General features: G+C 43.1%; 2 protein-coding genes across 3 annotated transcripts; one reads left to right on the forward strand and one right to left on the reverse strand.

Annotated features, from left to right (window-relative positions):
* Nucleotides 1-216: 216 nt before the first annotated feature.
* Nucleotides 217-3,636, forward strand: LOC124692645. 2 transcript variants are annotated; one of them, XM_047226059.1, is made up of 4 exons: nt 217-322; nt 1,450-1,741; nt 2,211-2,447; nt 2,994-3,636. In XM_047226059.1, exons 2-4 carry the CDS (start codon nt 1,493-1,495, stop codon nt 3,267-3,269), a joined length of 762 nt encoding a protein of 253 aa, XP_047082015.1. In that variant the 5' UTR covers nt 217-322; nt 1,450-1,492; the 3' UTR covers nt 3,270-3,636. The 2 variants fall into 2 exon arrangements, with proteins under 2 accessions (XP_047082015.1, XP_047082014.1); XM_047226058.1 differs by lacking the exon at nt 217-322 and adding an exon at nt 527-716.
* Nucleotides 3,637-5,775: 2,139 nt separating this feature from the next.
* LOC124692646 (eukaryotic translation initiation factor 2A-like) lies at nt 5,776-10,351 on the reverse strand. Its single transcript, XM_047226060.1, has 13 exons — nt 10,287-10,351; nt 9,848-10,205; nt 9,028-9,214; nt 8,687-8,921; nt 8,541-8,609; nt 8,342-8,443; nt 8,099-8,139; nt 7,792-7,925; nt 7,645-7,711; nt 7,424-7,520; nt 7,232-7,347; nt 6,197-6,222; nt 5,776-6,102 (listed from the first exon to the last, which is right to left on the reverse strand). The coding sequence occupies exons 1-13, from the start codon at nt 10,318-10,320 to the stop codon at nt 6,006-6,008; spliced, it is 1,563 nt and encodes a 520-aa protein (XP_047082016.1). The 5' UTR covers nt 10,321-10,351; the 3' UTR covers nt 5,776-6,005.
* Between the last annotated feature and the right edge of the window lie 244 nt (nt 10,352-10,595).

Below are 10,595 nucleotides of genomic sequence, written 5' to 3' on the forward strand. Positions count from 1 at the left end.
GCGTGGGGGGATTAGACGTAACAGGCCCGATCAAACCACCTGTATCGAACGAGGCCTGAAGTGGGAATTAACAGACCAAAAGGCCTTACGTGGGCTGGCCTAACAACTCTCACTGCGCAGCGCCGGGTTACAAACTGCCCGAGCGGCATACAGGGCTCTCCGACCCGAGTACGACCCCAATCCAAATCCCTCTTCTCCTTCCACCTCCCTTCTTCCTCTCCCCGTCCCATCTTCTCCTCGGTTCCTTCCCAGTACGCGGAAACCCCGCCTCGCCTCCCACCCACCGCCGGGGACCAGCCTTCCGCCGCCGCGGTGCTTCGAGGTAACGCCCCCTCCACCGCCTCGCCTTTTCATCTCGCATGATCTGCGACCCTCGCCTCCGCCGTTCGCGCTCCCCCCGGTTCGCGTCCGCCCGCTTGGTCGGCCTCGTGTTCGTGGCCGTGGCGCCGGCGCTGGCGGCAACGTCCGTTTTTTTTCCTCGTCGGTTAGGGTTTGTTAGGGTGCGTTGCCGTGCACTGTGGTTTACCCTCCCTCGGTATCTGACAAATTGCCGCCGCTGGGAAGGGGAAAGCCAATCCGTGGTGGGCCTCTGCCTTATCTGTCAAACCCCTCACGATTTTTGTTTCAACGATAAGGAACACGTACCGTCTCTCAGCGCCAATTCCGACTCCCAGCTGCCTTTGCTCGCGTGATTTGTGACGGAATTTCCCGAGAAGGTTCATTCTCTTACATGCACATAGGACTGGAGCGGTATTATAGCAGTATCTTTGGTCGTTCAGTGCCATCATTTCTGTCGTAGAATTTTGTTCGCTTCACTTGCGGTTTTCCGTTAGTTGGTTTGGGCATGAGCAAGAAAGGTAGTGCATGTTTAGTTGTGAATTTTGTATCAAATGATTGCCATTTGGCAGTATTGTGTATGGAAGGCACAAGATGCGATAAAAGAAAGTGGATGCCGATGTACTCGGTATTTCCTCTGTAAAGTAGAACAGCAGATGCATTGTAACTGTTTTCGGTATATAACATAGAATTATTAGATGGAATATATAATTGGCAGTCTGGCAGATATGCATAACATTTTCCAATTTAGCGCTGATATTTCCTTATTAAACCAGAAGGGGGCATGTTCACTTTAGTAGTTAAGTATGCATGTGAAAAAGACACAGTTCCTTCAATTTACCATCTGGGGAAGAGGAATTGTGTTATTTTAGTATCTGATGAAATTGCCTAGAGACTAGAGTACATTAAGAACATCTGTGTATTTTCACATGTACATAGTACTTCTTATTTGAGTATGTTTCCACATGCAATTGATCTATGGTCAATAACAGAACATGGAATGGTTTATTTCTACTACTTATATAGCTCCTTACTTGCTTCTGCTTCTGATGGATGAACCAGTCTTTTGTGTATTATTCAAGAAAATCCCTTATGCTGTCTGTAAATCTGCAGACTTGTCTCTGGTTAATTCGGCGATTCAAGTAAAAAGAAAAGCATGAGCTACTTCCAAGCTACAACTTGCAAGCCTCATAGTGGGCTCATTGTGGACAGACCCATAGCGGGTCTTGGGAAGACCTGCAGATTACTACCTGTTGCACAGTGTTCCCTACGGTCGCGTGCTCTTGGACTCCGCAAGCTTGAAAAGCAAATCTACCCAAGGCTTGTTATTGTTGCTGCTAGCCACAAAAGGGTTACTCCTGTCTATGCCTCGAGTGGAAAATGGAATCCAGAGACTGACAATGATGTAAGCATATTCCGTGACCCTATGCTCGATTATACATGATGTGCGTATGTGTCTGAACCGACTACAATAGTCACAGTATTTTCATTCATCCTGCTGTTCACTTGATATTAGCTCATGTGAGCTAACATATCTGGTATTTGTTTCAACCTTTCTTCTGGTATTATTTTGTTCAACCTTGCCACACTTTCTCCCAAAACATGCTTATGTGATGCTCCTGAAACTAATTTATTATATAGCTCATGTAATCTATTGGGTTGGTTGAAAGGCTAGTAGTTAGGGCCTCAGGGGCATGGTCTGGCTTGGTGGTGGAAGTTAAAGTTAGGGGTATGTGGCCAAAATAGGTTTCTACAGTCTCAGTTTATGCACCAGATGATTTGTGCTGGAAAGGTGCATCTATATATGTTTCGTTTGGTTTCTGTTAGGAGTGTCGTTGAACAGTCTCCTTAACTTGTTTTTGGCCTTGTTACAGACCTTTATGGATGATTTGAACAAGGCCCTGGCTGATGCAAAAAAGCCACGACCCATACAAGATGTGCTGAAAGAGAAACTCACTATGCTGAGAGAACAAGCATCTGGTGGAGGTGGAGGAAATGGAAACAGGCGTGGAGGTAATGGTGGTTCCGGTGGCCCAGAAGATGAATCATTCAAGGAATCATTGGATGAAATAGTCCAAGTTATCTTAGCAACTGTTGCTTTTATACTTGTGGTAACTATCACTGCTTTCTTGTTGTGTTTTTCCTTCCTTTCCAAATGCTGTTTTTTTTTTTACATCTATCACCTCTGATTTATAAGCTTTAGTGTAGTCCCACTTCCCAATTTTATTATAATGCTATTATCAGTAAATAATTATGTATTTTTAATGAAATGTCGTGTTATATAATTTGCTTTTATTACAATAACCTTTTCATAAATCAGCTGACCAAAAAGGCCAGTCTCGGACAATTTGTACCAAAACAGTTCTGTCTGTATATGTCTAGTTAATAAGTATTGTATGTTTGGCAGATAACATGGTTGCTTGCTTGGTTCCGGTTTTATTGAAAGACTTTGTGTTAGTTGAGTAGTGTATAGCATTTGTCTCTGAAATAATTCTTGCTCATGATAGACTGCATCGTCCACAACCAACATGGAAATACCAAAGTGACTTTCATCTTTTTATAAAATATCATAGTTGTGTATCTATGCTTAGCTTAATCCTAAACATTAAGAAACCATGACTTCGATCTAAATCACTTGTATTTTCTCTTTGGTGCAGTATATCCATATTATCAGAGGTGAAGAGCTGTACCGTCTTGCCAGGGACTACACTAGATATCTTGTCACTGGTAAGCGAACTGCCAGACTGAAGCGTTCCATGCAACAATGGCGCAATTTCTCAGAGAAATTCATGCAAAACGACGGCTCTCAAGAAGAGCGGTACGAGAGGCCAGCCAGTTCCGAACCCATGTGGTGGCAACAGCCTCAGAAGTTTGTTCATCTTATGGAGGAGCTTTGCAGAGGAAACTGGCGTCCTCATGCCCAGAAGTCTTAGTTCTGGCATTCCGTTGTCCTTTTTTGACACTTCAAAGAATATGTGGGCGTAGGTGGGATGGGTACCGGTTGCACGGCTGGTGCAAAAATTCTACATGGATGGAGCTTCTTGCTGGGGCAGATGTCTTGTTCTTTGTTCTTTTAATGCGTACATGTGTCTCTATCTGGTTTGTTAAGTATTTTGAATGTGGGCGGGTTTTTGGCAATTTTGTAGTTGATGAGACTGATTATTATGATGGTTAGCCTGGTAATCAGATGTAGGTGATAACTGTTCACCTATTTTGCGATTGAATATAACTGTAAAAGCCATATGAAGGACCTAGTGGCAAAATTGGAGATTGCTCTAAGCACGTTGTTCGTTCATATCATTGACATCATTTGTATCTGTTCACAATGCTTACTGTAAGAGGAGAATGTGGAAGAATAGTACTCCCTCCGTCCTGTAACGTTATTACAACCTGCTAACTCACATATTGGTTACATAATATCTAATACTATGGGACGTGACATATTGGGTTGTAATATCATGTTATATATATTTTTTGACACTGGGAAACAACCTTTATTTTACTCAATAATAGTTAAGTCTGTTAAAAGTTTAGCAAGAATAAAATGAGGAGGATCATCTATCCATCTAGCAGGACCTGCATCATTAGCATGCTTTGCTACCTCGTCTGCTACACCATTTAAATCTTTTGGACCCACTTTTGGTCCTTAAATTCTAGTGATTAAACTAGGAAATTATATGCCATGGGTGGCAGAAAATCTTTCAATGTATCTTTTAAAGTACAACCCAACAACTTAATGAAAAATTGAAACCCTTGTGTCCCCGAACCAGTCTCTCGCTCGAGTTCTCTCTCTCTCTCTCTCTCCCCCCCCACCTCACAATTCACTTGAAGCGTTGCACCACAAAGGTCTGCTTGCTTTGCTGATCAACATCGTCCTGCCTCTCTGCCCATGCAGCGTTGCCTTGAGTTTTTTGCCGCCCCTAGCATATAATTGCCTAGCTCAATTGGGATAAGGACTAAAAGTAAACCATTCTTAGAGTTTAAGGGTCGTTTTAATCCAAACAAAAGTTCTAGGACCAAAAGTGAACTTCCACTAGAATTCAAGTATCAAAAGTGGACTTTCTTCTATATAAAGGTTGCTTTCATAAAATCTCTCGCTAGCTCAGCACAATCATTTAGAATCGCTGCTGCTGGGCTCATTGAGTAACCACCCAGGTTCATTGCATCAATAATTGCATGGTTGTCTGAATTTATTTCCACTCTATTGCATCCCATCTCCAACGCAAAAAGGAGTCCATGGTGGAGAGCTCACGCCTCAGCAGACTCCACATCCAGTACCTGCACTAGTACCTGGCTGGAAGCACCAATAAACATGCCACGGTCATCCCGCAGGACAGCTCCAGTGGCTCCTGAGGCAGTGACTTCAAAGAATGAAGCATCAACATTTAGTTTAACCATCCCCTTAAGTGGCTTCTTCCAATTTAGTTTCTTCATGTTGCCTTTCTTCGACGATGCAACAGCTGTAAAATTTGAAGCTAGCACTGTAATAGGCATGGCTGCTCGTTGCGGTGGTTGCAATCTTCCTTCCTTCAGGAACAGTCTCCTCTCCCACCAAATATACCATGCTCCCACAAGGATCATTGCTTGCAGAGAAGCGTGACCAAGAACAGGGAACTTTTGTTGCTGCATACAGATCAAATGCTCAAGGGAAACTTGTCCTGCCCTATCGGCGAGCAATGCCTCTGCAATTATATTTTCCAATCCTAGGGCTTTCCATACCGCCGCCGCCCTTTCACAAGTGAAAAGAGTATGTCGTATATCTTCTGCTCCACTAGAGCATACTGGACATTGACCCGAAGTTGTTATGTGTCGGTTAGCTAAAATTGCCCTACACGGTAGAGTTCCATGTAGTGCTTTCCATGCAAAAAGTTTAACTTTTGATGGAACTTTGATTCCCCCCATAGCTTCCGCCAAACTGGATTTATATCAGCTGATCCAATTCCCGTTGTTCGTTGTAGCTTGCGTCCATGTTGGTGATCCCACTCCACATGATATGGAGATCTAACTGAGAAAAAGGCATCCTCTATGAATATCAGGAGCGATTGTCTAAGCAACAAAATCTTGTGTATAGACAAATTTTAAATAATTAATGTAATTCTAGTCGCCAAGTCACTTCCCGGCAAAACTGATTCCTCCTAGGTTGAGCTTTCAAAGCATAAAAATAACACCAAAAACAAGGATGTTTTATTCATTGGAATAGAGGTATAAGTATGGCTGTTGTCGCAACTCTGTCTCCTTGTTTGTCATATTCTTGCTGCTGTCCCAATGCTGTCAAAAATTGCCTATAAACAAGTATTTCTTCTGTCAATGCTGTGAAGAATTGCCTAAAAACAAGTATTTAGCGCGCTAGGTTTTTGGCTTTTGGACTCTTTGAAAGCACAACAATGTAAATGTACTCATCGTTAATTTGCTGGGTCCAAATATTTGCAATGGCCGAGCAAAATAAAATAGCTCCACTATTTTCTGTGATAGACTTATACAAGCCGATGTATTTTAAAAAACTATGGTCATTGCTGTGCCATATTGTTGCTCCGACCTCACACATCACAGGTTAATGGAAATCATGATTTCACATTCAAGATACATAGCCTTTTCCACCAAAAAGAAGGAACCTTCTCTCACTATGAATTTCGCTCTGTTGGCTAAAAATGCTAAAACAAGCCAGTCGATCAGCTGTCATCGGCAGAGGAACCTTCACCAGCCTTTTTCTCCTTCTGCTTCTCTCTGCGCTTCTTATTTCTTAATGCGGTTTTGCTCATCTCCGGTCTGTTCCATTTCGAAGGTTGGTTAGTTGTGCATAGAGCTAAAAACGACATACAACAAAAAAGAAGTAAATGCAGGTTGTGCTGAAGAAACTGACCCTGTAGGAGCAAGGCCACCGAAAAGCTGCATTTTAACAAATGTGAAAAGTCAGTATTATGATAAAAGAGCAACGAGAGCTTTATTAACCACCTGAACTACAAACACACAATACCACAGCTAGTAGAACATGAAAAAGGATAATTAACTAAGAGGAACCAGCAGACGCTATTGTTTCAGTGAAATGTATTAGAATGATGTAATACACACAAAAAAGTCGGTTCCACATGCTGGTAAACTAACCTGTGGGCATTGCAGGCTAATAAATAATGGTAAATTGGTTGTAAATGGTATATTGGTTGTAATAGCCTCTTATATTATGGGACGGAGGGAGTAGTATACTAGAAATACTGTGTGCAGGAATAAACAAAGAAATGCATGTTTCTCTACCTGATGAAGGACTAGGGCATGTTTTTCAGTAAAATGCATGTGTTCTCACCAGGACTAGACAACTACTTTTCGACCACACTATTATGCACATGCCATGTGCTGCATTGCATGACTTCGTGACCAACTAGGACACTTCCGGCATTTCTTTTGAAGAATGGAATCATCCGGAATAAACAAAGAAATGCTTGTTTCTCTACCAAATGAAGGACTAGGGGGTGTTTTTAGTAAAATTTGTGTGTTCTCAGCAGGAGTAGACAACTACTTTCGACCACACTATTATGCACATGCAGTGTGCTGCATTGCATGACTTCGTGACCAACTAGTACACTCCCGGCATTTGTTTTCAAGAATGGAGTCATCCTATATATCAATCATGAAATATTCATATGATCTTTTGGAATCACATTTATTTTCGTATGACATTGCAGTCCACATATCAAATATCCCAATTCTTCAGAGAGTAAGTCTTAAGTGTGCACAGATAGCATTTTACACCCTCTGGTTATGGATAAAGCAGCAGGTTAGCAATAAAATCAATATTTGAGTCCGCAAAAAAATACCAATATTTGATCAGCAGTTTCAGTAGTTTGTGATTGCAAGCTAAATATCCAGGATAACTAGAATTTGACGTATCTTTCAGATATACCTTATCTTGAAGCGCTGCAGTATGCTTTGATTGGGGTGGACGGTATGCTCCAGCAGGTTTTGCCCCTATAGTTACAGGAGCCTTACTTGATGTTTGTGCCGATTTAGAACCTTGTCCTGAAACCATAGAAGTCAATAGGAGATAACAATTGGTCATTACTTGCTAACATGGAGCATAAGATAATACTGGAACCTTGTTTCTTTGTATCTTCAATTTTTATGTTACTTAAAGATGTTGTGAGGTCAGCAATGTCATCAAATCTTTCAGGTGCTTCAGGTTTCCAGTCAGCCTGCGGAATTCAAAAACAACAATCATGAAGGTAATGTGAGGGCTTGCAAATTTATTTCTTCGACACGTTTCTAATTGTTTAGGACCAACGAAAATATACACAAGTGGCTATGCAGGGCACACACCTGATAAAGCTTGTTTTCAAACATCTTCTTAAACTGGAGAGATCCATTGTGGTCAAATATTTTTATTCTGCACCAGGAAACATGAAGATTACCGTGTAAGGATCCAAACCCATTTCCACTAGCATGCAAAAGCTGTGGGAAATATACCCATTATCTATTTGAAGCCTCGGAGCTGTAGTAGCAGTCATAAAATGGCGGCCATCAGGTGACCATTCACTTATGACAGACCATTCAGCCTTTGTTTTCCCAACCAACTTCTTCTCTGCATAATCCCAGAAAGCCTGGCAAAGAAGTACTATGTGAGCTAGGCAGCAACCACTTAAAAGCATGCCCCTTTTTTTTCTTGTGTAGTTTGTTATAGGTACTCCTCAACCACACAAGACTTCAATGTCCACTCATTCTCACTGTCAAAGTTATCGCTTAATACAAAATTTATAGTAGTGAAGTAACATACCATATCACCAGGCAAATTACCAAATCCAGCTATAACAATAACTGGTAGGAAAAATGAGGTCAAGGATATCACCAAGCAGTTTTGCCTTACATGAAAGCAAGTGAAATTACTATTTTTTTTTGTTAGATGTATATGGCTATTCTAATAACCAAACTGCAATAAAAGGGTGTGCATATGCTATGCTACACCCATTGAAGACAGAGAACACGGCATGGCTGGCTGATCAAGTCATTGCAAGGATACATCGCCCTTTGGGGTTCCATCTTATTGTATTATAAGGACCTTCACCAAGCTCATGAAGAGGGTTGCACTTTTTGTTGAATATTGTTGCTTTAGCAGGCATAACTGAAATTCAGTCAAGGAACACTTGCGCAGAAAATGGCATGACAATAGATCTGAAATATCTGGTTAATGTAAGAACTATGTAAGGAACTAAGGATACATCCATACACAACAGCAAATTCTGAACCAGAGGAAGACCACCGAACATCATGCACCGGCCCCTCCTTTTCTGCAAATTATTGATAGAGTTAGTGACCACATATTACAAAACAGTCTTGTATAGAATTTCAGAAACCAAGAACTTACTGAGAGGAACAATTCCTTCGAAGGCCCTATCAGTTGTCAAGTAGTGCAACTTGGTTTCACCATAGTAACTCTGGTTGGTTTTATCCACGTCAGCTTGAGAAACAATAAGAAGTCCAGTAGACCCCTTGTTCCAGTGAAACTGAACAGTGGAACAGCGGAAAAAGCTCCTGCGTGCAACAACTTGGTTTTGTGCATCCTTGTCACAAGAGAAGATCTGAACACTGGCCGGAACACCCTACTTACAAGAAAAAGGAGCAAAGAAAGATTAAAAGAACTCATTGAGTTTGTGAAATTAATTTACAGTGGAAACACTACCAAATTTAAAAGCAAGTAAGTCAAACCTTTGCTTCCGGGACAAATCCAGCAACATGAGATCCTGGATCACTTGCAAGCTGCATTGCAGCTATGCTTGGGAATCTAACTTTGTGTACAATCCCTTTAGTGAAATCCTTTGTGTCAAAGAACTGCATCTCGTTAGTCTGCATCCGGCAAGCAACTGACTCATCCGCAGAAAATTGAACCATTGGCCTGTGAATGTAATCAACGTGTCATGTATCATTAAGCTGAATGCATTTCATTGCCCATTCCAAACTGTGTGTAGATGAAATTATCAGATGAAAGTTGTCCAAAACTGTTTCAGCACTTTTTAGTAGACATTGTTTCAATCGTAGGTGCACAGTTAATTTAGATTATGTAGTACCCTAGCAACAAGGGTTTCGCAAATTTTGGCTAACTAGTTGGAATCAACCCGACGATGCCCATCAATGTTTGTATGAATGCATAGAAACACCTCTCTGAGAAGTTAGAACCCTAAATCAAAGATCAGCATAGCCAATTCGAATGTACGAAGGGTCGTGGGAGATATTTATTTAACTAAGTCCCTTTTTTTGGTCCAGCCTTGTGTCAGAAGCATATACATCTGATATGCATATGAAAGCTTTCGAACATTCATACACATCTCTTGCATTTTATCAATAAATATTTGGTATGAACAAAAGGATGCAACTACAAATGCACTGAATGTACACAAAGAAACGCCCATCACTTCACTTATGAAGTGTCCAGCCCCTCCCTAAGGCAAGTGCATATTTACTAGTAGTACAATTAACCACCCAAGTCCAGGAAGCACAATTGAAGCACCAAAGTTCAGGTAGCACGAACCAAGTGGCCTTGGACAGGTTCTTCTGGTAGTGCTGGTAGAGGGCGGTGGCGGTGTCAACGTGCCAGACCGTGACATTCTTGAGCTGCGGGGAGGAGGACTTCTGGAAGGTCTGCAGGTACGATCCGGTGGGCGAGAGCGCGGCGGCGGTGAGGCCCGGGAGGTCGAAGGACCTGAGGACGGAGAGCGAGCCGCAGTCGTAGACGGTGGCGGAGGCCGAGGCCACCGTGACGAGGAGGCGGGAGCCGTCGCTGGAGAAGGTGGTGGCGCTGCACGCCGTCTTGGGGAGCTTCTGCGGCGGGCTGGAGCCCGGCGGGTAGGGAGGGCCGGGCCACACCGTGAAGCCGTCGGGCTCGCGCACTGCGGTTCGTCCGGGCCGCGCGTTCCGTCAGACGGGTGCAAGATTAGGGGAGAGGACCGCGAGGGGGGGAGGTGGCGTACCTAGGATGGAGAGGGCTGGCTGCTGCGACGCCATGGCCGAGCGCACGGCGAGGTCTCGGCAAGCGGTGGGGAGATCGGAAGCAGAGATGCGGCGGAGGCGGCGGCGGCGGCGCGGTGAGGGGGTTTTGCTGGATGGAGGTGCTGCCTGTACCGTAGCGCTTCCTCGTGGTCACTGACACGTGGGTCTCGTTAGTTTGTGGGGCTTTCTTGTCAGTGTGACGTGGTCGTGTGTGGGCTTTGCCTGCTTGGGCCTTCCACAATACCAACTGAAACATGCCATTGGCCCATGAATATTCTTACTTTTGCCGA

This window comes from Lolium rigidum, chromosome 2 (genome assembly GCF_022539505.1).
Source record: "Lolium rigidum isolate FL_2022 chromosome 2, APGP_CSIRO_Lrig_0.1, whole genome shotgun sequence".
In the NCBI taxonomy this organism is placed as follows: Eukaryota; Viridiplantae; Streptophyta; class Magnoliopsida; order Poales; family Poaceae; genus Lolium; species Lolium rigidum.

Coding starts and splice junctions, on each gene's coding strand:
- LOC124692645 (XM_047226059.1), top strand. CDS start 1,493: ATGAGCTACTTCCAAGCTACAACTTGCAAGCCTCATAGTGGGCTCATT. Junction 1,742..2,210: donor ATCCAGAGACTGACAATGAT/GTAAGCATATTC, acceptor GCCTTGTTACAG/ACCTTTATGGATGATTTGAA. Junction 2,448..2,993: donor CTGTTGCTTTTATACTTGTG/GTAACTATCACT, acceptor TCTTTGGTGCAG/TATATCCATATTATCAGAGG.
- LOC124692646 (XM_047226060.1), bottom strand. CDS start 10,320: ATGGCGTCGCAGCAGCCAGCCCTCTCCATCCTAG. Junction 10,206..10,286: donor GCCAGCCCTCTCCATCCTAG/GTACGCCACCTC, acceptor GACGAACCGCAG/TGCGCGAGCCCGACGGCTTC. Junction 6,103..6,196: donor GGTGGCCTTGCTCCTACAGG/GTCAGTTTCTTC, acceptor GAAATGGAACAG/ACCGGAGATGAGCAAAACCG.